Genomic DNA, 27,916 nt, shown 5'->3' with positions numbered 1-27,916 from the left:
ATACATGGATTTGGTTTGGAGAGTAGCGTTGCTACTCTCGCAGACCGATTTTTTTAAAAAATACTCCTCTTTTAAAAGTTAACACTGAATTTGCATATTTTTCTTTCTTTTTTTTGGCTTTTTTGACTAATACAATGAATCCTGATATTACGAATACTTCCTCCTTGCACCCCCTGTCAATGAGTGATTGTTCTAGTTATATCTTTACAGATATGTATAATAATTTCACATTTTATCTTTATGCAGTGTAATTAATAATAGAATAATAAAGTATATGATCATAACGTATTTGCCGATAAAGTACATGATGAAAATGTATACATGTACAGTACAGTATTTGCTTTTTAGATAATTGGATAATAAAATGTTGTTTTATAGCGCCATCTGGTAGAAGAAATAGCGGATGTTTACATTGGAAAAGCGGCACTGCGTTTGTTTGATATGACTGAAGCAGCGCAGATGTTGTGTGCGCTTGTATTGTTTGGTTGGTCTGTTCTAGGAAGATTTTTGCAACCACGATTTGCTTTGCAGACTGGAACATGAAGCTAAGAACTTCGGTATCATGTTATCCTTATATGAAAGACTTCGTTTAGTTTATTACCTGTCGTTTTATACACACTTTGTTGGTATGTGTGCAATTGATTATCACTATCTACTGGCTTTGGGCATCCTGGGTGTGCTGTCTGTGGCCAGCTGATTGTCAGGGAGAGCATGCTTAAGACAAACTAGTGAGATGTTTTCCGGATTAATAACATACTCATGTTAGAACAAACCGTTATTGCTATTGACGGGAAATATATACATTTTATTTTGCTTAAGAGCCAAAGACAGATCACAGGATAGATTTTTTAAAAGAACTAGCTGTCTGGAAGAGAAATTAAATTCTTTTAACTTGGTGTGTCCCGTAAAGTTACCTGCAACGATGGGGTTTTGGCTGCAACTGAAGCTTTTGTTATGGAAAAATTTGACACTGAAAAAAAGAAAACCTGTAAGTGTTTTGAACTTTTTTTGTGTTTCTAAAAATTTATTTAATAATAATTTCGGCTGTATTTGTAAATGTCATAAATTTTCAATCATTTCCGCCCAACAATAGAAGTTACTTGAAATGTTTTCATAAAACACAATCAGATAGTGTTTTGCTGTCACAGTATTAACGATACTAAATTCTGCGCTACAAGTTTTGTTTACTATGTACATTTATATTTATTTGTGTTTTTTTTCCGTTTAATATTTTTTTTTCTTATTTAGTGCCAAAGAACATAACAAAATACTTTAAAATAACCAAAACAGGACCATAATTCGAAACTGCAACATTATACTCATGTTAGTTTAGTGGTAACTACTTATTTGCACTTACATGTAACATTATTTTTTTTCAACTCCTCATGCCTTACATGTTTAAATATAGCGAATGCAGGTGATTTTCATGCAAGTCTATGAAATTCATAGACTTCCATGTAGTGCGGTCCGTTGATTGATGGGATTTCCTTTTATTCTAGACGGAAATCATAGATTTCCTTAACAGAAAAGCCATTAATATTATCTCTGTACAGTAGATTTTAAATGTGATTAAAAAAAATAGGATTTCTGCATATTCTGGATCAATATTTTTAATACAGGGGTACACAAACCTCTTTTGGTATTGGATTAGATATTAATTTGTTAGTGCGGGGGGGGGGGTCATCACAATTCAGAGTGGTGCACTGAGAAGAGTAGCAACTTTTTATTTCTTTAATTACAAAATAACACATTTCTAATTCCTGATATCAGTACTATCAAATAGTTATCTTTTGATAGTTTAAGGAAAACAATTACAATATTTGAATCATTATCTTGTGATATTCAGTGAGTATTATGTTTCATTTATATCTGTGAACATTACCTGTAATGCTTATTGAGATACTGATATCAGGACTCCTTCATGACAATGACACTAAAGTATTATCAAATGTAATTTCCTCCAGTTAGATAAGATTCTCATTTTTTTGTGTCAGTGGTAATTTGTCTCCCCCCCCTCTGACTGGTTCAATTTGATTCTGTACCATCTATATGTTAGGAACATTTGTTTATAATAATATAGATTTTTTACTTGCATTTTAAATATGCATATCCATATTAAAAAAAAAGTTTTTTTTTTTTAAACTTGATAAAATAAGTATAAAGTTATAGAATTCTTATAGTACCAGTGATAATAGACTAAATATAAAAATAGCGAAATGCGAAATACTTAATAAAATAGTACTTTGCTAGTGTATGATAAATTGGTGAAATATTCAGTTAAACATGACATTTAAATAATTCAGATTATATAAAATTTAGTAGGGGAAAAATGGGTACAGGAATTAGCTTCTTCATATAAAGCATTTTATTTATAAAATAATATATCTTACAGAATGAAATATTTTATGGAATTGGTGTGTGTGTGTCTGAATTTCATAACACTCAGATCTTTTGAAGGGATTAATGGTGCTCATTTATATATGAAACTTTCATTGGTTTATTGAACTATGAAAAATGCTGTGTATTAATCTACTACTACTAATAAAAAAATATTATTTTCCCCTTTCCACTTCATTAATGTGTGATTAATTTATTAGGCGCCTCCGTAGCCAGGTGGGAAGGAGCAGCAGTGCATAGCACACGCTTCTTGATTAGACCGGGGTTCGAGCCCATCACCACCAAATACGGAGGATGCGGAAAGGTCAGGGAATGACCACCGCATATCCCGGAGCAATATGGCCTTAGTTGCTAATGCTCCTAAAAACCAAATAACAAACAAACAAACGATTAATTTATTTTAATAAACTTTTGCATCTTGCAGTAAATTTTCTTGTATTGTGCTCAAATATGAAAAATTAAATGCTGTACTTTTTTTTTTATTTTTGTGAAAACCCCAAACACGAGAGTTACTTATGCATAGTACAATCCATGCATAGTACTTAGTACCATGCATGGATTGAAAGTTGAGAAATTGAAAGAAGATACTTGTTGACATTAGACTTGAATTTCTGTAGATTATAATTTTCAAGAAATATGTATGAAGGGAGGTTGTTCCAGAAAATGGAAGTTGAAGGAATAAATGAGGAAGAAGAAAAGTTAGTTCTGTGAGCTTGAAGTTGGATAGTAAAAGGAGCTGATTGGTTGTGGCACCTGTTTGGGCTGTTTTGAAGAGAGAGTGGGAATTATAGAAGCCAATTCAGAAGAACAGTGCACATGGAAGTATCTATAGAAAAGGCATGCAGCAGAAACAGAATGTCTATGAGACAGAGAGTGGAAAGACTTTGTTAGACACGAGTCTTTAATTAACCTAACTGTCCCTTTTGAATGGAATCTAGAAGACTGAGAGAGATTTTGGCAGTGGTGCCTCCAAAACTGCTCGTATAACGTAGATATCCTGTGTTATACAATCAGGATATCTACCCACCCACCAATAAAGGGCCAAATAGTCTGAAATGACTGCCTGGGTGGTGGTATCCACTGAGAATAAGTAACAATACTCTTCTCTATTGGGGAAGCATTACTTATTTGAAGTACAACTGAATAGGCAACTAGTTGTGAAGGCATTCACAATATGAGATGTAATGAAACAATGCCACTATAATAACTTCTGTTAATTTACTGCATATAGACATGATGCATTTGCACCAACTTATATGTATAAATTTTTCCACAGTCTGAGGTTTTTTGCCCTGAATCTTTGTTATATGTTTATTTTAATTAATGCTAGCACAACAGAAAGGATATACATAAAATTTAAAAAATAAAAATTTACAAAAACTTTTTACATCAATGTCTGTTCAATAGGTTTGCCATTTTGGTCTTTATGAAATTTTAGTCTTTTAGGCACAGAGTGGCACATAGCAAGGCACATTTCCTTAAAAATGTTCTCAAATTCTGAACTATTGACTGATGAACTCCATACCTGTGCTTTTTACTAAATACATTAGCCTTTGAGAATCCTTACAAAAAGTAATTACTGGGTGTTAAAGCCACTGGGCATAGTGGCCATTCAATGGAATCCTGCTATTTGATTCATTGGTTTGGGAATTTTTCATCTAAGAATTTGTAGACAGTTTTTGTGTAGTCAGCTGGTGCTGCATCCTGCATAAAAAAGCAATACTGAAAATTGATTTTGATTTCATTAAGGGAGTGATTTTGTTTTGTAGCAGTTTTTGTTTCTTAGGTAGCTTTCTTTTGTTACAGTTTCCAGAAAGGTCTGAGAACACCTGTTCCAGCTGAGACTGTCAAGCTAGGAGCATTTAAATCTGCTTTAAAGAATAAATGGGAGTTGTTAAGAGGCAATTCTGTAATTAACAGAATTGTGGCAATTGACAGTTTCATTTAGTTTAAATATGACTTCATCAATCCATAAAATATTATCAGTGATATCTGGGTTTGTAACACTCATGGCCAAGAACTGCTGGGCAAATTAGAATTTTCTATATGGATCTTGATCATTCAAACTTTGTAGCAACATGGGTTGATAAGCCTTGTATTTAAGTTCTTTTGTGAGTGATTATATTTAAGCTTGTTTTAGATTGAACACAGTGTCTTTTTGTTGCCTGCTTACACCATATGTTGAACTTTATTTCTTTCTCTTTGTAATCTTTAAATTTTTCTAATCTCAAAAATCCTTTAATTCCTCTAATCTGTAAACTGCTCCTGCATTTTTTTTTTCTCAAATGCAGTACTTTGCACTTGGTAGCATTAAACTTTAGCTGCCTTTTTCAGACCATACTTGCTGTCAGCCAGTCCAAGTCCTTTTGATGTTGCATGGCCTGCTTCTGATTGTTACCCTACTTCCTAACCTTTAAGTCATCATCAAACTGTGATAGTTTCCCCTGTATTCCCCTCATCAGTATCATATAAGAAGATAATAAACAAGAGGTCCAAGCACTGACCCTTGGAGAACTACACTTACTTCTCTAGTCCACTCTGAAGAATACCTATTTATGACCACCCTCTGTCACCTGTTCTTCAACCAACTTCTGAACCACTAATAGACATTCCTTCTTATCCTGATCTGCTTTAATTTATACAATAACCTCTCATAAGAAACTGTATCGAAAGCATTAGTAAAATCCAGATATATGTGAAAGTTATTTTTCACATCTAACCTGCTTTATAACCTTAATGAGTCCTATTTATGATGCTATTCTTCTTACTGAAGTGGTCCAGAATCATGTCTTTAACCACAGATTCTATAATCTTACCCACCACAGAAGTCAAACTCACTGTTCTGTAATTGGCCATCACTTCTTTAGCTTTTCTCTTATGGATTGGGGAGACACTGACACTTATCCAGACCAAAGGAATAATCTCTGAATCTAATGATGATATCATTAACATTACTAATGGTTGGATGCACTCATCTGCTGCCTTTTTCACTTTAATTGGATATATACCATCCACCCCAAGTGCAAATGACACATCAGGACAAATATTTCCATCCACCCCTATCCAAAAGAGAAAAAATATTTAAATATTTATAAAATATAGCTTTGTTATATTTTGTAAATATTATTTATTTTTGATATGTATTATATATATTATTATCAATAAAATTAACAAATATTCAAATAAAAATGAAGGAAAACAATTATTTCAACAGACAGGAATTCTCACAATTATATAATCTGCTCGACACATGTTCAGTTTTTGTTTATTATATGTACATTTATCTTTTAATTTAGTTTTTTTGAACAGTTTTTTTCTTATCAGGCATACTGACGAATTCCCTGAATTCTCTAAGAAAAATAAAAATTGTTTCACTCAGTCATGTATCAGAATGTGAAACTGATAGAAAGGATACTATTAATTTAACAGATATCACTCACTTTCAATAAAAATATTTAAAGTGGGATTTTTGCTGAAAAAGCATGTTTATTTTAGTTTATTTTTTTTTTCTTCACAAACAAAAAAAACAAGAAGTGTTCAATTATTAATGCATGTGTTATACAGTCAGAATATTTGTCAGTGAGGTGCATTTGTAAATAAATAAGTATCACAACTCCTAGGTATAATGTTTGGGCCTGCATGTTAAAAAAATGTGAATATTTTGTAGGCATAATTATTTATTATTTAAAATCTGTAATTATTTAATAATAATTACACATTTAGATATAATAATTATATATAAAGCACATTTTTAACAAGTATAAACTAAATATTCTCTTATGTAATAAAAGTAAAAATTAGGATATAATAAGCATTATTTGATAAGCTACTTATGTTTAGGGAATGTGACTGCTGCAGTAAATGTAATATTTCATTATCATGATTATCAGCATTGTAGTAACCTTTTGAATCTAAAAATTTCCACTTTTTACTTCTGAATACTTTGTAGATTTAAGAAGAAGGTATCATTTGTTATCCTTTGATGAAATGTTAATATATCTCCTCTAATTTTTTGTTTTTTTATCTTCAACAGAAATATGTAGCATATTTATTTTAAAATGCGTATATACCCCTCCCCTTCACACACAAATATACATATATACAGGGTGTCTCAAAAATATTGGTACAAACGTTTAGGGGAGGTAGGTAACATCTAAAGGAATGTGAATCGCATAGGAACCCATAACTGGAAACATCACCGTAAGTTGGTACATGGCGCTGTTCATCAGTTCGCGAGAGGGAAAATTTCAGGTTTACTCATTCAAGCAGTAGTCGCCGCACGAAGAGTATGCATTGATATACGAACTGTGAACTGGCAGACATGCACCTAGTGTATGGATTAGCAGAGGGAAATGGACGAGCTGCTCAATGAATTTATGGAGAACGCTTCCAGACAGACATGTACTGGACCACCGTTTGTTTGTGCGTGTGCATCAAAATTTGTATGATTATGGGTCATTTAGAGGTAACAGGAGTAGTGCGGGCAGACCACGTTCAACGCGAACTCCCGCCATGGAAGAAAGTGTGTTGAATGCCATCCAGAATAATCCTACTACCAGCACACGTACCGTTGCCTCTGCCTTAGGAGTGTCTCATTGCAGTGTACAGCGTATCTGGCAGAACGATTCTTTACACTCCTTTCATCTGCAAAGGGTTCAGTTACTGCTCCCCCAAGATCTTCCAACACATGTGGCTTTTGTGCAGTGGTTTCTCCAAGAAAGTGTTCAAGACTTGAATTTTCCAGCCTATGTTTTGTTCACGGATGAGACTTATTTCACTCGGGAAGGCTTATTCAATCAGCACAATGCTCATGTGTGGGCTCACGACAACCCACACGAGCGCGCCTCCGTAGCCAGGTGGGAAGGAGCAGCAGTGCGTAGCACACGCTTCTTGATTACACCGGGGTTCGAGCCCGTCACCACCAAATATGGAGGATGTGGAAAGGTCAGGGAATGACCACTGTATATTCCTGAAGCAATATGGCCTTAGTTGCTAATGCTCCTAAAAATCAAATAACAAACAAACAACCCACACGGTGTGTGTGCTCCAATGTGGCACAACATCGCTTCGCAATAAATGTGTAGGTAGGTATGGTCAGTGACTGCTTAGTCGGCCCATACCTGTTACCATCCCGCATGAACTCTGCTAAATATCGGATCTTTCTTGAACAAGTTCTACCAAGGTTACTTGACGATGCTCCAGTAAATGTGAGACGCAACATTTGGTTTCAGTATGACAGGGCGCCTGCCCATTATGGAAGGTGTGTTCGTGACCATTTGAACAGGCGTTTTGGACGTCGATGGATTGGCCGTGGTGGACCCATTGCCTGGCCCCCCCATGCTCACCTGATTTATTGAGCCTTGATTTCTTTCTGTGGGGGGCCCTCAAATCTATCGTGTATGAATCGCCTGTGGAGACGGAAATGGATCTCGTGGCGGGACTCCTCTGCGCTGCTGCTACTGTCAAAGAAACTCCAGGTGTGTTCAACCGTGTCCGGCAACCCATGCTGTGTCGGTGTGATGCATGCATCGCGTCTCATGGTGGAACCTTCGAGCATCTGTTGTAACATCATGAAATGCATCCATCTCGTACTCCATTGTTAATATTAAAATAAATGTTTAAATAAATGTTTGCCACTAATTACTGTCTTGTGTCATTTCTGCTTCTTGTGCCTTTGCTACTACTTTCCCGTGACGTTTCCGGTTATGGGTTCCTATGCGATTCACATTCCTTTAGATGTTACCTACCTCCCCTAAACGTTTGTACCAATATTTTTGAGATACCCTGTATTTGTCTTTATTTATATTATGATAATATATATTTCATTATTGTTTAGTGTGTGTGTGTCTATATATTTATTTATTAAAAAAAAAATGCATACAGATATATTCATTTTTTAAAGTAGATATTTATTTATATATTGAAATTTATTGGCCTAAAAATATGAGTTGTAGATTAACCAACAAGAGGATGTTAACATGAACATATCTGCACAAATAGTTAACATTTGCTTGATGCCATTAATTCACTTTTTCATCTCCACCTTTTCGTAGTCTGTCTCTGGTCGTTTTTGCTTTGAATAAGCAGATGGAAGAAGGATATCCCTTTTTGCTTCCTTTCTACATGCCCATGCTATCTTAGTTCTGCTTTAAGTTACCTTTGATTTGGATATTTGTTATCCTGTTTTTTTATTTTGTCATTTATAACATGGTCTTGCCATTACTTTCATCTGTTAATTCCATTTATTTTTATTAAAACTCTCACTTCTGAAGGTTCTAGTTTTTATTCAGTTAATGTTTTCTCCATAGGTTAAAATAGGCTTAAGAACTCTGACAATAGCTAATTTTATCATTTGGCTAATTTCTCTTTTGCTCCAAATAAATTTTTTTAACTGGCTTCTACAGTTCTTTGCTTTACTAATTCTATTGTTTATTTCAATGTTTAATCTTTCAGCTGCATTAAAAGACTGTTTCTAGATAACAAATACTAACTTGTTCCAATTTTTGGTTTTTAGTCTACAATCTAAAATTTCCTTGTCTCTGTCCTGCTTTTCATAACATCTGTTTTTAATGTTATGAAAAGCAGGCAGACAGACAGACAGAGACACAGAGAGAGAGAGAGAGAGTACCACTGTATTTAGCAGTCAGTAGGCTTGAAGCACAGTCAGCTGAAACACTTACTTGTATACTAATGGTACCCCTGTGTTTGACCACTATACTAGCAACCAGTTTTTACATTTCCCAATAAACTTTGTTAGCAACTTGCATTCTTTTACTAGTTGAGCCAAGAAAATTATAAAAAGAAGTGGCTGTAAGCTGTAACCCTGCATCACTCCAAGTTTGCCAATTTTTCAATGCCTTCTTTAGCCCTTAGTTCAAATTACACATTTTCTAAATTTTGAAAGAACATATTTATCATAAGAATTTTCTACATCAACAAATCTTAAATACAGCCTCTTATATTCCTGTGACTTTTCTATAATTTGTCTTTGTGTGAATATTTGAGCCTGGTATCCACTGTGGGCCCAAAATGTGGCTGTATTTTAAGATTAGTCCTTCCAAAAACAGCTAGACAGACAATGTGATGTATCCGTCATGATACTGTTTTTACTCCAGCTTTCAGAATTTCAGGTCTAATTTCATTTCAACCTAACTTTTCATGCTTCATATACCTATGTATATATACCTATACACATACTTTTCATTTCAACCTAATTTTTCATGCTTTCCATGGCATTTTTTTTTTTTTACCTCAGTTTTAGAGATATTATCCAAAATTTGTCACATTTTAATGTTATCTTCTTCTTTTGTTATGTCTTGACTTCCTTTGTTTAATAAATCATCAAAGTATTTAATCCATACTTCTAAAATATCCTTCTCTTCTGTTTTAACTTTTCCTTTAATATTTTTTTTACCTTAGTCATTATTTTTTCACCTGTTCTGAGATTTTTAACTAAATACCAAAACATTTTTCTACTTTCCTGATACAATGCTTCTTTTCCATGTATTTCCAAAAATCTTCTCCAAGACTTTTCTTTGGCCTCTTTTACATACCTCATAGCCTTTATGCATTTTTTTGATATATGCCAAGTGAGAATTATTAGATTTATTCACCAAAATGTCTCATAATTATTTTTTCTTTTCCTCTCTCAAGCGTTTAGGGCATAAGCCTCAAGCTATGAAGGAGTCTAGACTATGTATAAATATAGTGCAAATGCATCAGGAATACATAGCTATATCTGAATAAATCAGATTATTAATAAAACGGCATCGTTTTATTAATAGAAGGGCCAAATAGGAGAAGGGCCAAATAGCCCTGAAACGGTGCCGTCTGGGTGGTGGTATCCATCTGAGAATAAGTAACATTAGTCTTCTCCTTAGGTGAAGCGTTACTTATTCGAAGTAGTGCAATATCATGGCAACTCGTTGTGAAGGTATTCACAATATGAGATATAACTTAAAACGATGCCGGTTTATTAATAATCTGATTTATTCAGATATAGCTATGTATTCCTGATGCATTTGCACTATATTTATACATAGTTTTTCTTTTCCTTGAGTGCTATCCAGTGACAGTTGTGGAATATCGTCACTCAGTTTGCCCCTGAAAAGACTCTGTGCAAGGCTTGTGAGATAGTTTTTCTCAGTATGGTCTGTGCTTGTTAACAAGATTGACTGTTTTTACAGGGGTGGGATGTGCTTAACTAGAAAGGGTGCAAGAATATTTGCTGATGCTATCAGGGCAATGTTAGGTGGGTTGGAAAACTGCTTGCTTGGGGGGGAATATACTGATTAATACATTAGCAGCAGTTAGAGGCAGAAGCAAAAGAGATTCTTTCATTACTTCTTTTGGGACATACAGCAGCCTGTAAAGCAAGATATCAGGGATTACAAGATCATCTGGGGGGGGGGAATCCTTGTAGGACATACAAATTTTTGTTAGGGTTACTTACTAAGAGCAAAAACAGGTGTTTACTTACATGTACACTAATGCTAGAATGTAGTAAATAAATTTGATGAATTTGAAATGCTGGTAGGTCATCAAAGGGATGTTAGAGATGTGCCACTCATACATAAGTTATGGATGTGGAATTTGAATATGCGAGTATAATGTATATAAAAAGGCAGATAATATGGGTGTTATGATCTTGGTTAAGAAGCATATAAAATCTATGGTAGTACCCAGTTGATATGTGTGGTCAGTGCACTGTTAAGTCAGTTAGGTGTGAAGTGAGCAGAGAGAAAACAAAAATGAGAGTAGGAGTGTGTTATAGTCCAAATGACTGTGATGAGAATAATAACTATAACCCCAGTGGCTCACATCTTTCTTGGTGATTCCCTTCTACTCTCTCTCTCTCTCTCTCTCTCTCTCTCTCTCTCTCTCTCTCTCTCTCTCAGGGTGCAACATAAGCATCAGACTTCCTTGCATCATATGGCTAATAATAATAACATAGACAGAGTGGGTCAGTAAATCAGATTGTCTTATAATGGGGATTTTAACTTTCCAGATATTTACTGTATCATGTCGGTTGGTTGTTCACACAGTAGCAAGATTTTTGTAGATTTATTGGATGAATGTTTTCTACACCAGCATGTTAGAGAGGCAATGAGAGAAAGCAATATTTGATCTGATTATCAGTAGTGACTTTTTATGCATTAGGAATCTCATATAAAGGAACCACTACGTGACAGCGATTACAGTGTATTGATGTGGGATCTACTTAAAGATTATAACTATTGCCCGTAAAGGAAAGGGAATTTGCTTTTTTGAAATTAAAACAAACAAGCTTATGTACATATATATAAACTTGCTGATGTTTATAAGTTTTCTTATATATAAACACTGTTACCAGTGGCGGATTTCCGCACAGGCGCACAAGGCGCGTGCATGGGGCCTCTTAAATCGAGGGGATCTCAGGTCTCAAAAAAAAAAAAAAAAAAAAAAATTGTTTCATTTAAAATTTTTACACCCATCTTTATTAACGTTACTGAATAAATGTGAATATCTCCACATATTATATGAAATGTGAATATCCCCACATATTATAATGAAATATATATGCAAACTAAGTGAATCTGAAGTAGAATACGTATTATCATTAATGCTAGATTTTATATATTAATTTTATGTATTAATGTTAGATTTGGGAGGGTTGGTAGTTGTCATTTTTTCATTTAAACATTAGTTAAAATATGTATGAAAGAATTGCGCAACCAAAATGATTAAAACCGCAACACCAAATCTAGAGTGCATGCAATAGTAAAAATGTGCATGTAGAATGCACACTGTAGTGGTACCGAAAATATTTAGAGGGGGCCTCAAAATTGAATTGCGCCTGGGGCCTCTCAAATGCTAAATCCGTCACTGACTGTTACCATACTCAGCAACTCAATCTAATGGTTATTTATTCCATCTAGATTACCACTGGAAAGGCTAATCTTATATGGTAACAGTGTTTATCAACCCTAGCTATTACCACCATATTATTACAGCATTTGCTCTTCATTATTATTACTCATTAAGACGTAGGATATACACTTTTTTACCATTCCTCGTAGATGTGTATGTTTGTATGTATTCATCATGCAAGCACAAAATTGTGACATTGTTGGAGGCGGGGAGATGTAAAGTTCTGAAGTATAATTTTCAAAAATTTCACCTTACTAAGTTGATTACTATCATAGATAAAAATTAAACATGTCACTCTCTCTGTCTTGGTAGCTAAGGAAGCCATTCTATACATAATATATTCCATAGAAGGACAGAATTTCTTGTTTGCCTAGTCTTGGAATGAGGAAATCCTTGTCAGTCAATTTGGTACTGTGGAAGGGGGTGGAGTTCAGATAAAGTTCTGTATTAACGGTTTCCTGTGAAGTTGATTGCACAAACTTATCTATTATCTTGACCTGTATGGTAGACTTATTGGGGCTGGTGCCAATTTCTCAGTAGTTGGTTATCTGTGGTTTCTGGTTTTTGAAGCTGGCTTTCCAACATTTTAGGGTTACACTTGCTGTTTCTCACTATATATCATATCCACACGACTATTCATTCCATACCTATTTTGCTTGTCTTGCTTTAGTGATGCACAGTGCTTATTTCAACTAGTATGTATCACAGCCGAACGCCGGTTATTCTCTCAACTTATTTTACCTTCCATATTGTTTTTGCTTCCCAGACCAACTAACAAACAACCACCTAGCAACCCCTCATTTATGGATGCTGATCCATCTAATGAAAAAGTTATTCTTTAAGTTGAATACTTCCAAAAAAAAGAAGAGAGAGAGATAGATATGGAAGATTATTTGAGTCTCCTGGAGCAATACCCAGTGCGGCAATTTTCTGTCTGTGTCATCTCAAGGCTGAAATGGTTACTTTTACCAAAAGTTTCACCTGCCAAAATTTCTCTAGCACTCCTATCTTTACTATTTACTAATCCATTGCATTAACTTATGACCCTTGGACTCTCTTTAAAGGAAATTAATCTGTTCAAGGTCATAGTTTGGGTATTTTACAGAGCACTATGGATTTGCTTACGGGTCTCATAGATTACTTCTGAGTTGTCTATCGTGGCTGTTTGCCTCAAGTTCAAGAAATTTATTTAAGGTGAACCCACATTTGTATATCATTTAACAGAGCTATGCTTTCTTTTCCTTTCCCCCTTTTCTGATCTTTTGGTGTGCTTGATTTTTGAGGAATTTGACCTGCTCAATAATTTTAATAGTGGTTAGAGTTAAAATCTAGTATTTTTTTTATTGTTCTTGTACTCAGTATATCCATATTTTATCTATATAAGCGTTGACATAGGTGAGAGATATTCTTTTACAAAGCAATTAATTGCAGCTAAATTGTTTAACAAGGAGAACTTTGTTATTTTTTGTACGAAAATGCCCATGGGAGACTACTGAGGCATATCCCATGATTGAAAGAGAAAAACTTCTTACGGAATTACAAGGTTCTATAGCAGACATGATCTACACAATTATTGCAAATTAACTGACTTGCTGAAATTTATCTCAGAAAATAATCTAGCTGAAGTTCTTGGTGAATTTACAAAACTCATAAAAGTTCTTTTGACCATTCCAATGACTACTTCAGAGCCTGAACACTGCCATTCAACATTAAAACGAATAAAAACATTTTTAAGGGGCTATGAATCAGGAAAGGCTAAATGCTCAAGCAGTGCTTTCAGTAGAGAAAAGCTTGGTCAACAGTGCACCAAACTTGAATGAAAAAGTTATTAATCTATTTTATTTTCAACAAATAAAAACTGGCGCCTCTGTAGCCAGGTGGGCAGGAGCAGCAGTGCGTAGCACACGCTCCTTGATTAGACTGTGGTTCGAGCCCGTGACCACCAAATATGGTGGATGCGGAAAGGCCAGGGAATGACCACCACATATCCCCCGGAGTAATATGGCCTTAGTTGCTAATGCTCCTAAAAATCAAATAACAACATAACAAATAAAAACTGAAGAATGGATTTTGTTTTTAAATAAAAGTTCAAGTCTGTTAATGGTAAATGTCTAGTTAATGTTTTGTATTATTTTTAACTTGCTTTTATTAACACTGTGTATCTATATGTCTTATAACCAAGGCAATTTAATGTAACTTTAAGATGGCGCACCCCTAAACATCAGAGTCATGAGCTGCCACTGGTCCCATTGTATGCAGTTCCACAGTGACATGTGGCAGCATTAAACTACAAAATAGAGGACATATATCATAATGGGATGTACCAGGTGGCTACAAAATAAGTTTCCCTATTGGAGACCCTAGTGTCAAAGCAGTTAAGAGTTAGCACTGAAAATCGGTGGGTATGTCATTTAGGGTATGAATAAGTGATTTGTAGAAGAAAAAAAATTAGTTTAAATTTCCGCCACCAGGGGAAAACGGTGCCATATGTAAAAGTTGTCATTTACTTCAAAACACACTGCTTATGCAAATGACATCCTGTTAAATAAAAGCAGAAAGACCAATGCCACTGTCAATAACCATTATGGCTCTTACAAAAAAGGAACATGCTCTTTTAGTAAACTGTTCTAAAAGAATAATAGTAACACGCTGATGCAGTGCTATGCGAATATCGGAAACTTAAAGGTTTGTGTAAAGGACCTTTGACGACGGCAGCGCTTCTAAAACTAATAAAGAAATTTGAAGCGAACAGGGAGTTAGGTGTAATTCCAGGCAGGGAACGACCACATATCGGAATGGAGGTAGTGGAGGTTGCAATTTCCTCCAGGTCAGAATGTGAAACACTACCAGTCAGTAGTGCCAGAGGTGTGTCAAGAGACTTGAACCTTCCTTAATCTACTGTACATAAAGTGCTTTGAATAATTTTACACTGTTCCTGTACAAGATTCATGTAGTGCAAGAACTAGTCTTGTGATCAGCAACAACAAATAGACTTTGCTCTATGATTTCTGGCTCGTGGGCTTGAATGATCTTGTGGTCTGATGAGGCACATTTCACTCTTCATGGGACTGTAAATGCACAAAGCTGCCAAATATGGGGAACTTCTCATCCATCTGCTGTGCATGAAAGACCACTACAAAGTTCATATGTTACAGTATGGTGTGGATTCACAGCAGAGTTTATAATCTATTTTTTTTTTTGAAGAGTCTACACCTCTTGGCCCCGTAAGGTGTATGGTAACTAGTGCACAGTACTGCACTCTTCTAAGAGATCACATTATTCCCATTCTGCAAGAAAGGCAATGCTTGGAGACTGTAGTGTTCATGCAAGATGGTGCCCCTCCCCATGTTAGTCGACAAGTGAAGAACTGCTCCGTTCAATATTCGGATTTGATTGCTTCATTTCTCAATCCCTGTAATTTCTGGCTATGGAGGATACCTGAAAGGCAGTTTACCATGGTGTCATACAAACGCTTGTAGATTTGAAAGCAAGCATTAAGCCAACATCCCAAGTGAGATGGTATGCGAAACTGTGTCACATGCAGTCCTCCGTTTTCAGAATGTCATCTCAAGTGAAGGAAAGCACATAGAACAATATCTGTAGATTTCTAAGTTCTGATATTAAAATCTAATCATAAGTTAAGTATTCCATCTCATGTTTGCAGTGCCAATTTCTCACCTGGTGGCAGAAATTTGAACAATTTTTTTTTTCTTCTACAAATCGCTTCTCCATACCCTAAATGACATACCCACCAATTTTCACAGCACTATCTCTAACTGTTTTGACACTAGTCTCCTGATTAGGGAAACTTATTTTATAATCACCCTGTATATATTGGCTCTATGTATGTGTGTGTGTATATATATATATATATATATATATATATATTTATTTATATATATATATATATATATATATATATATATATAAATAAATTTTCTTTTTATACTTGAGGACAACCATGTAAGTTTGTCCCTGAGAGAGACAGAATATATGAACATTATACAGTATTTAGTAGTCATGCAGACTTGAACCATGGTCACTCAAATTGCATGCACTTTTGTACCCTTGCCTTTAACCACTCAACTACGGAGGCCACCACACACACACACGCACAGAATGTCAAAAAAATATATATAATCGGACTGATTTTGTAAAATGTGACCTGACAGCGCTATTCGGCGAAGGTAAAGAAAGCCAACACGAGAACGATGAGAAATGTCAGATAACTTATGCAGAAAATTGGTTTCCCGATATGGCACTCTAGCACTGCTCGCTTGGTAAACAAAGTCTCTCTGTAGCAAAGTCGAGAACGATATATTGATTAACAGGTAGGCATGGCAAATGATGTGCTGATTGGTGCTCGAACACAACACACGATAACATTGGGTTAGTATCATTTTAGCAGCACTCAGAAGCACTAATGATAACTTGCCCTAATGAACGCTTTCCATAATGGTGAAAAAAGGTCAGGTTACCTCCACTTGAATCCCATGGGAGCTTGAACCCCTCCTGAAATGGAGGGGTAACCTAACCCTTTTTTCTTTAGAATTATGTGGACTAGCTCATAAATTGTTTATTAACAAAATGTTATTTTTTTTATTACGGTACTTTTATTTTTAAAGACACTCGTGCAGATATGCACGTATCATAACGTCAATCAACATCTCAACAGCTATTCACTATATACAGGGTGATTCACTACCAGTGCAACAAACTTGCAGGAGGTGTAGGGGGCACAAAGACGAATCGGAATCGCATAGCATTGCAGGGTCCGAAATGCCTTCGTCATGCGGTAGAGGACGTTGAACGGGAGGTCGCGTGAACAGCGATCCTGCTGGAAGTCAGCATTTGCGAACCATTGCTGTTGAAGAAACCAAGTAGCAAAAGTCCTCCGGAGTGGATAATCCGCAGGCTCCAATGATTGGACGCGTTGCAGATGGTATGAACTCATTTGGTTTGTTGACAGTATCCTCCATACAGTGGATTGGAAAATACCCAATTGTTGGCCTATCGCTCGAGTACTCGTACTCGGATTGCCTTCTGCAAGACGTAGGACATTCTCCTCATTGTCTGGCGTTCTCATCGTTCGCTCTCGATTCATGGTACCTCTCATGAAACAACCAGTCTCACGTAACCTTCTGTGCACACGTGCGAAAATCATATGATTTTCGCACGTGTGCTCCTATCAAATCGTATGATTTGATAGGAGCACGCCTGTGCGGGAAACGTTCCTGGTACAAGCGCAGAGCGACGCACCCATTACAGTCTGCAGCTCCATACGCGAGGTGCATGTTGGCCAGTTCAACGTTTGAATACTCGTCCATCCTACTGCCTCAGGAACCAGTTTGCAAATGCTGACTTCCAGCGGGATCGCTGTTCATGCGACCTCCCGTTCAACGTCCTCTACCGCATGACGAAGATATTTCGGACCCTGCGATGCTATGTGTTTCCGATTCGTCTTTGTGCCCCCTACACCTCCTGCAAGTTTGTTGCACTGGTAGTGAATCACCCTGTATATATAGAATCTTTCTTTCTTTTCTTATATTATTTCCTAACCTAACGTTTAAGGTTAGGTCACAAATATAAGGAAACTGTTTCTGTTATTTCTTAACCTACCATTTAAGGTCAGGTTACGAAATATAACAAAAAATAAAGAAACCTTTTTAACAGTATAGTAAAAACAATCATGAACTCCATGAGAAAGAAACATAAAGAAAAACATAAAATTGAACAGAACAAAACTTTTAGTAATTTAGTTTTCATCAAAAAATCAACCAATGTTTTATTTTCCTTACAAGTTTCTTTCATCTTTAAAAGATTCATCGCTACTATTACCTGTTTACCATTCATTACGAAACTATTATGCACCGTTCTTTACTCATAAATACACATTATAATGCCAACCAATGACTACACAGTAGCTTGTCCTCTGTCGTGCCCACCACCAATTATTTCATCATTTGCCACGTCTACCTGTCAATTAATATATCCTTCTCGATTTCGGCTCCAGACTGATAACACCTACCATCTGTTTACCGAGCGAGCAGCGCTCGAGTCCGGTGTTGGGAAACTAATTTTCGCGTAAGTTATCCGATGTTTCTCGTCGTTATCATGTTGGCTTTTTTTACCTTAGCCCGCTATTCACGCATACTACATATCAGTAGGTTGATCCCCCTCTACACAATGAGAGTAATCATGTCTCATTGCATTCAGTGTGTGTTGGGTCTTTATGAAATAAGCAACTGTGTATTTGTTGAGTGTATCACAAAAAATGGCGAGGAAGAATATCAAGCAATGTTACACCATCAAATTTTATGTTGTACTCAACAAAAGTGTGACTGAAAAGTTTAAAGAACTTTTGGAGATCAAGTTTTATCTTGGGCCCAAGTTTTCCAATGGCACAAGGCCTTTTTGGATGGATGTAAAGCCACTGAAGATGAATCACATGCACAGAGACCTGTCTTGGCAGAAACTGTGGAAAGCATAATGGCTCTGAATGTTTGTTTGACTAATGGTTGACCATGAGACTGATGGTAGGTGAGCTGAATATGAGTCACTGAGCCATCCATGACATTTTAACAGAGCATTTGGGCATTTTCAAAATTTGTGTGAAAATAGCAACAAAAAATCTCACTAAAAGACAGAAGCAGAATTGGAAGTACATTTGCATTGACCTTGATCATGTTGAAACTGAGCCAAGGTTCCTTCAGTGAGTAATAATTGATGTCGAAGTTTGCAGATGATACAAAGGTTGATAGGGTTGTTAATGACAGAATACCACAGAAATACCAGAACCGAGATATTTTCATGCCCCAGGCAGAAAGATTTTTTGGCACCACTTTACTAAGGATATATATATATATATATATTTTTTTTTTTCTTTTTCATGATTTGTAAACTTTAGCACCCCTTAAAGAATGGTGCTCCAGGCAAGAGCCCTGCTAGTCCATACCTTAATCCGGCAATGACTACATTCAGGGTAGTGAAGAATGAAAAAGACCTGCAATCAGATATGAAGTTTTCTGAGCAGTGCACAGACTGGCTGCCAGAGCAGCTCATGGGGTCTTGTCAGTGATATACAGGAATTTTGCTAGCAGGGATAAGGGGGTGATTATCCTTTGTATAAGGCAATAGTCAGTCCACACCTTGAGTACTGCATACAGGTCTGGGGCCTCATTTTAGAAAGGATGTAGAGCTGCTGGAATGAGTACAGAGAAGGGCAAAGAGATTGGTGAGGGTTGGAACAAAGGGTTGCTTTACTGAGAATAGCTTGAGTTCTGCAAATTGCAACATCTTGGTAGGCGCCTCCGTAGCCAGGTGGGAAGGGCAGCAGTGCATAGCACACGCTTCTTTATTAGACCGGGGTTCTAGCCCGTCACCACCAAATACGGAGGATGCGGAAAGGTGAGGGAATGACCACCGCATATCCCGGAGCAATATGGCCTTAGTTGCTAATGCTCCTAAAAAAAACCAAATAACAATAGCAACATCTTGAGACTAGGCCCTTCTGAGGTGATCTGATTGAGGTGTATAAGGTCTTGAATGAATCGAGAAAGCTCAGTGCTGGAATTCTTGCTCAGATTACAAACCTGAGGGGGCATAAACTTAAATTGAGGAAAGAGAGAATAGATGTGCAGAAATTTGCCTTTAGCCAGAGGATAGTTGATTTCTGGTACAAACTTCCATCTGTCGTTGTGGAAGTTGATAGCTTAAATAAATTCAAGGAAGAACTGGACAAACTTCTGGAGCAAATTGGATAGGTGAAATGGGAAGGGTTTTTTTTTTGGCTGATGTATAAGCTTGCTTTTTAGCATCATATCCTTCTACTAATGCTAACTTAGACATTAAGCCTGATATACGTTCATCATTGTCATTAATATAGAAAACAACAATGGGCCCAGTATTGAACACTTGGGGGACTCCACTAATAACATTAGTCTAAAAAGAGCAGTGTCTATTAACAACCACTCTCTGGCTTCTCCAACTTAATTATCTCTTTATCCATAGCAGTGTGGTTAAAAAAAAAAAAAAACAACAACAACAACAAAGATCATAATATCACCTCTCCCTCTCATTAAAAATCTTACAGAATATCATAATAAAGCCCTTGTGGAACCCTATGGTTCTGAAAAATCCAGTTTGAAAACTAGGTTGCAGATGTTTAGTGGTGTATGGGACTATGGCCCATATATGCAGAACTAAGGTTGATTGGGTAAAACTAATTTATAGAGTCACTTTTGATTTCAGTGTTCTTCCTTTTTGTTGAATGTTGGCTATTGACTTTGATAATAACATATTAGTCTATTTTGTCAGTTTGGTAAGTAGTTTGAGATTTGCAATGGGATTGAATAGGTCAGTTGTGACCCTATCTCTGCCCATGAAATGTTTATATTACTCTTTTAGTAATCATCTTCATTTTGGAATCATTTTGAACATCCACCCCTACAAAAACAAAGATTTCTAACAATGAACCTGCTATGAGCTTTTTCCAGAACAGAAGGTTTACAGATCACCTGAACATTTTAAGAAATGGCAAGGTGTAGCACTTCAAAGTGGGAGAACTGCTGCAATGAAAGCAGATGTTTGATATCACTTTAGTACTAATTACCCACTTGATTATTGAATCATGAATCTTTAGTCACAGTGCTACTATTGTGGGTTGTGTTGGTGCTAGAGTGGGTGTAGACTGTTCCATAACCAAATGCTTATGAGTATGTTAGCAAGCCTCTCTTTTGCATATTTCAGCAAATTTCGAATTTTTAGTTTTTCTGTATTAAAAAAATGCTCTTCCATATCTTGAATGGAAGAGCATTTTTTATTGCTTTTTAACCAAAAATTGTGATGGTTAACAAAAGCAATATGAAGCACATATTCTAAGGAGTGAGTGGTTATGGAAATTATAATCATTGGATAACAACACCATCTATTGCTTATGAGAATATAACCATTATATAGTTATAGTAACCATGTAAAAAGGTTTTTATTGGAATTTTAAAGATATATCGCTGATCTAGGATGCCTTGTAAATCATGCTATCTATATTCTGTGCTATTTACATATATGACATCATTGTGTTACTATCTGTACAATTCAGGTTACATACCCTAGCAATTTCTTGATCTGTTGTGATGTGAATGCTTACTAAGCTTGATTGCAACTCATTAGGTCTAAGATTTTATATTCACTTTGCAAATTTGCCCACTCATGGTGCATGTTATTGTGCAGTGCAGGGCAGGAAAAATATTTTAATTTTTCATCATTTGAAATTTCAACTTTAGATTTGGATTTTTTATTATTTTATATTAAAGAATAGGTAAATTACATGATGGTTAAAAATACGCTGGTAAAGACATAACTCAGATGTACACTGAGTGATCACTGAATTATGACCACCTGCCTAATACTTCGTAGGTCCTCCTTTGCCCTTAGTACAGCAGCTATCTGACATGGCATTGATTCAACAAGATGCTTCCGACATCTTGTTCCGACACCGTGGCTGGTTGTGTACAGATTTGGCATCAACAACATGAGGCTCTTCATCCATCATGCATGGTATCAAAAGTGCAGGACGGTGGAGGCAGTTGTATGGTGTGGGGAATGTTTTGCTGGCAGGAATTGGACCCCTGGAGGCCAATCGATATGCTGGAAGTCAGAACTGTGTTCCTCAAACTGTTCCTGCACATCAAGTGCCTGATGGCTCGGTGCATTGTCATCTTGGAAGATATCTTGGAAGATAGTGGAGACCAGTGATACATTGTTCCACATACACCAGGGGTCCAATTCCTGCCAGCAAAACATTCCCCATACCATACAACTGCCTCCACCATCCTGCACTTTTGATACCATGCATGATGGATGAAGAGCCTCATGTTGTTGATGCCAAATGTGTACACAACCATCCACGGTGTAGAGTAAATAACGTGACTCATCCGACCAGCACACCTTCTTCCAGTCTTCTAATGTCCAACTTGTGTTCTCTTTGCACCAGGTGAGTCTTTTACACTAATGAACTTTGGTTAGGAGAGGATGCTGTAGAGGTCGTCTGCTGGTATAGCCCATACATGCGAGTGTGTGATGCATGGTCATGCCAGATATTGTTCCGGGTTGGCCCATGTTGTATTGAGTAGTCAACTCTTCAACAGTGCTGCGCCATCTCTCCTGTACGAGTCGTCGGACCCAGTGCTCACCTCTAACATCAACCTTTTGCTGACCCTTGCAGATTTGCTGTTGGGTTGTTGTTTGACCATTTTGACGCCAGTCTTGGTACATTTTAGCAATGGCGGCTCTCAAACACCCCACCAGTTCAGCCGTTTGGGAAATCGAGGCACCAGCTAGTCGAGCTCCCACAATCTGTGCTTTGTTAAAGTCCGATAAATCCTTCCTTTTACCCATCACGCTCAGAATTTTACTACCTACTGAACCACTGACACTTTATCTGTGCTACATAGGTCAGCTAACTGTGCACTCTTGTATCTTGTATGGTCAACGGGTTGCATTCAGTTTTCATAGGGATGTTACAATTCAGAGATCACCCAGTGTAGTTTTATTATTTCCATAAAAAGATACTATTCCTATTTGTGGTATATCTTAGAATGTTGTTGTTTATCCTACTAAAATATAAGTACTTTAGTTTTGAGCCCTTCACCTCTAGACTAATACAGCAGCTTAATGTTGTTAGCTTGGTTTTTGGACAGTAGTAAAGTCAGTAATTATAGCTCATTTTTGGCGGTCATTTACAAGTCTTGCAATACAATACAAACAAAGCATTCACGAGCTGTCTAAAGCTAACAGTTCTGATGCTTTATAAGCTTGCTTTCTTGCATCATATGCCACTACTAATACTAATGTTATTCCAAAGAAATCACTTGTTTGCTTTGTGCAGGCAAAAGATCACCCTTACCATGAATGTGAAAAACCAGTAAGTGCAAACTGTTTAAAGAAAAGGTGTCCATCTCATTCTGTCCATAGCAGGTTCTGCCCTTTGTCTTAGAGCTGAAGAGTATATCAGATTGCATGGAAGTTAATGTAGCCTAGCAGCTGTTTTAGCATATCCACGATGTATGCAAACATGTTCCTTGGTTATTGAAATGATTTGTATACAAGACCTCAGCTCAATTAAACTAGGATAGATGGAGTGGTGAATATCTTGTCTCATGAGTTTAATCTATGCTCTAGATCAGTGGTTCGCAAACCCCTGGGGGCTCGAACTAAAAATTCTGTAATAGCATCTGATTAGATTTACATAGGTATATTATTGTAAACTGAAAAATAACTAATATTAACCAATAAACTAAATAAAAAAGCAAAGAATTGCCAAAGAAAGAAACCACATCTCCCACAATTCCTTATAATTAAGTTGAGTATCTTACAGTATAAAATGTTAAATATGTTTTCAATACTAAATTTTTTTTCATTCTCAAAGATCATTGTTATGTATAGGTACTTTTTTTTTTTTTTTTTTTTTTTTTAGAACCCATAGTACTTAGTACCATGCATGGGTTGAAGGTTGAAAAGATGAAAGAATATACTTGTTGACTTGAACTTCTGTAGATTATAATTTTCAGGAAATACGTATGAAGGAAGGTTTTTCAAGAAAACAGAAGTTGAACGAGTAAACAAGGAAGAAGAAATGTTGGTTCTGTGGGATTGAAATTGGACAGTAAACGGATGTTGACTGGTTGCAGCACATGTTTGGACTGCTTTGAAAGAGAGAGTGGGAATTATAGAAACCAATTCAGAAGAACAGTACCCATGCAAGTATCTATAGAAAAGGCATGCAACAGAAACAAAGTGTATGAGACAGAGAGTGGAGAGACTGTTTCAGATGAGACATTAATTAACCTAACTGCCCTCTTTTGAATGGAATCTAGAATCCTGAGAGAGGTTTTGGGGGCACCACAATATTCCATGGTACGCTGGATTTGTGATTTCTACAGACTTAACAACTGTTTGGAAGAGAAGTAATGCTGAGAGTGAAAGAGAAAACCTAGTTTTTTAGATGTAGAGGAAGCAATATTTGTTATGTGCTTTATACCAAGAGAGATTAAGTCAGGGTAATCCCTAAGGTCTTGCCTAGAAATTGGAGCTTAGTCGAAGATAAGCATAGAAGCAGAAGAATCCTTTATTGCGAAATATAAGACAGGACTGAGTTTTAGAAAGATTGAAATTAAGTTATCTTTGCCCCACTGGAGATCAGCATTTAAGGATTTGACAATGGATACTTGAGAAGTTGAAACTATTTGAGCAGGGCAAGGTTTTTCAAACTGGAAAGGAATGTAATGTGCAAAATTGTTGGATCGGATTTCCAGTAAATGGAAGAGGGTCATTAATATACAAGAGGAAAAGAGTGGGAGAAAGAACTGAACCTTGGGGAACACCAGCATTAGTGCAGAAGACAGAGAGCCGTCTACCATCACCTGCAGCGAGTGGTCAGAGAGAAAACTGGATACCCAATTACAAAAATAGCTGGCAAATCATAGGATGGAAGCTTATTTAGAAGACCTTTATGCCAAACACGATCAAAAGCCTTTGAGATGTCAAGAGCAATGGCTTTGAGTTTCACCAAACTTTTCCATTGAATTTGTCCATAAATGAGTAACATAAGCCAGAATATCACCAGTGGATCGACACTGACGGAATCCATACTGGCGATCGTTGATCAGATGGAAGGTTTCTAGGTAGTTTAAGAGTTGACGGTTAATTGATTTCTCCATTACTTTAGAAAGAATAGAAGTAATTGCAATAGGGTGATAATTGGATGAGAGGGATTTGTCACCCTTTTTAGGAACTGGCTGGATATGAACAAATTTCCAAGCAGAAGGAAAAACTCCTTTGGAATAAGAAAGTGAAAAAAGGTGGCAAAGAACAGGAGTAAGTTCAGGAACACAGGTTTTGAGAACAAGTGGAGAAATATCATCAGGACGTGGAGATTTCTTACATCAGATTCATCAAAATCCTTTTGACGGAAGACCACAGGAATGGAGTGTATCGGAAACAGTTTGAGGTAAGTTTTTTTACCAAGATCATCAATACATGAGTTGGAAGAAAAATAGGATGCTAAGCAGGTCAGTTTTATCTTTGGCTGATGTGGCAACACATCTGGCAAAATCATCTGGTTTTGACAGAGATGGGCAAAAATTGGGACCAATAGCTTTGGCAAGATACCAGAATGCTCCGCTACCATTTGGACGAGAAGCAAGTTCTACTCTCTTAGCCTGTTCGAAATGTAGTTTGGACTGATTAATGTAACTGCTTTACAAAGTATAAAAAATATATTTTCATTTAATTAAAATATCATTTTATTATATTTTTAATATAATAATTTTAAATATAATTTAATACCATTTTAATTTTTTAACTTAATGTCATGTTTTAATTCTCATCTATTTGTTATGCATGTTTTTATATTACCCCATAACCTTGTCAAACCCCTGGCTGTGGCGGGCACGTATTGTATCTTTATTGTACAATAAAGATTTCTTCTTAATACTTAATAATAATTTTTATTATTATGCAATGTTGCTTATAAAAACGTAGTACTGGAAATATTATATAATAAAAATTCAGTAATATCATACAACAACCCCAGGGGCTCACGTCTGGTGAGTATGGGCTTGCACACCCAGGGTCCTGAGCTGGATATCATCATTCTTCTCTTTCTTGGTGATTCTTTTCTACTTCTTTCTCTCTCTCTCTCTCTCTCTCTCTCTCTCTCTCTCTCTCTCTCTCTCTCTCTCTCTCTCTCTCTCTCTCTCTCTCTCTCTCAGGATAACTCAGGAATTTTTTTTTTTTTGGCTGGTGCATCATAAGCCTCAAGCTTCCTTGCACCATATGCTAATAATAATATTATTATTGATATTAATCAATATATATTATCAATATTAATAATATTAAAATATCATGATGAACCGAAGACGACAAATGAAGAGCAAGATAAACACTGACAAGGAGAAAATTGAGTATACTGAGTTATCCAAAGCCATTAGAAAGAGACTCAGAGAGGACATAAGAAGATTTAACACAAGAAAAGTAGAACAGGCATTAAGGGAAAACAAAGGACTTAAATCAGCAGCCATGGGCAGTAATACAGGAAGACATATGATACTGAAACTGAAGAATAGCGATGGTGTACTTATAAAAAGCAGAGAAGGCATAATTCCAATTGCAGAAGATTACTATATAGAATTATTATAAAAAGAGTGAGGGGATGATGCCAACAGTGGGGAAGATGGATTGCAAATTAGTAACACATACAACATACCCAATATCCTTCCTGATGAGGTAGAACATGCGTTGAAGAATCAGAAAGCTCCGGGGGAAGATGAAGTTACTGTAGAGTTGTTAAAATTGGGAGGAAGAGACATGACACAAAAACTGGCAAGGCTCTTCACAAAATGCATTAGAAAAGGTGTGACACCTAAGGAGTTGAATAATGCAATCATAGTTTTGCTGCATAAGAAAGGAGATAATCAGAAATTGGAAATTATAGACCAATTAGCTTGTTATCCCATATCTACAAGTTGTTCACAAGGGTCATTACTAACAGATTAGAAAGAATACTTGATGAGAATCAACCAAAAGAGCAAGCTGGCTTTAGGACAGGATTCTCAACTATGGATCACTTTCACGTAATATCACAGCTAATGGAGAAAGCAAATGAATATAAACACCATTATGCTTGGTATTTTGGGTTATGAAAAGGCATTTGACTCCATATAGCATAAGGCAATGTTTCGGGCACTGGAAAGAGAAGCCACAGATACCCTATATATTATGATTTTGAAGAAAATATATGAAAATGCTACCTCTTGTATTAGACTAGACAAGGACAGTAGCAAATTTAAAATTGGGAAAGGAGTTTGACAAGGAGACAGAATATCTCCGAAGTTGTTTACTGATGCCCTTGAGGAAGCTTTCAGAAGATTAGACTGGACGCAGAAAGGAGTCAATGTGAATGGAGAGTGCTTAAACCATTTACAATTTGCAGATGACATTGTGGTCATAAGCCACGATCCCAAAGAATTAGAGGAAAATCTTAATCAGTTATGTACAGTTAGTAAGGATTTTGGACTAAAGATGAATATGGCTTAAACAAAAGTAATGATGAACAAGTATGCCACAGAAAGGGATATAATGATTGAAGGAGCAGTAATTGAAAAGGTGGAGTCATATACTTATCTGGGACAAGTCATTAGCTGTAATAATGATAAATAGCTGGAAGTCGAGAGAAGAATAAATTTTGGATGGATAGCATTCAGGAAATATAGTCACATACTGAGGAGCAATATCTCAATTTGTCTGAAACGTAAAATAATGAACCAATGTATACTCCCCACCATGACTTATGGAAGTGAAACTTGGGCACTCACCAAAAGAATGGAAGAAAAGATGAGAACCATACAGTGAAGAATGGAATGAATTATATTGGGAATCAGACTGTTAGACAAGAAGAGAAACACATAGATTAGGCAGAAAACTCAAGTAAAGGACATTCTTATCAAAACTAAAGAACTAAAATGGTCTTGGGCAGGACCCATAACGTGAAGACAAGATGACAGATGGACTAAGAAAATAACTGAATGGTACCCAAGAGGAGCTAGAAGAAAAG

At 36.3% G+C, this 27,916-nt stretch overlaps 1 protein-coding gene across 1 annotated transcript in view; it reads left to right on the top strand.

The window, feature by feature from the left end:
• Positions 1-484: 484 nt before the first annotated feature.
• Positions 485-27,916, top strand: part of LOC150087777 (ATP-binding cassette sub-family A member 2-like) — a 487,681-nt gene continuing 460,249 nt past the window's right edge. Inside the window, exon 1 of the mRNA XM_090369199.1 lies at positions 485-988. Within this exon, the coding sequence (XP_090225325.1) occupies positions 923-988 (66 nt within the window). The 5' untranslated portion in view covers positions 485-922. The remainder of the gene's footprint in view (positions 989-27,916) is intronic.

This window comes from Mastigoproctus giganteus, chromosome 3, assembly GCF_048544385.1.
Source record: "Mastigoproctus giganteus isolate SK-2022 chromosome 3, ASM4854438v1, whole genome shotgun sequence".
Classification (NCBI taxonomy): Eukaryota; Metazoa; Arthropoda; class Arachnida; order Uropygi; family Thelyphonidae; genus Mastigoproctus; species Mastigoproctus giganteus.
This window is presented reverse-complemented; position numbering and strand designations above follow the sequence as displayed.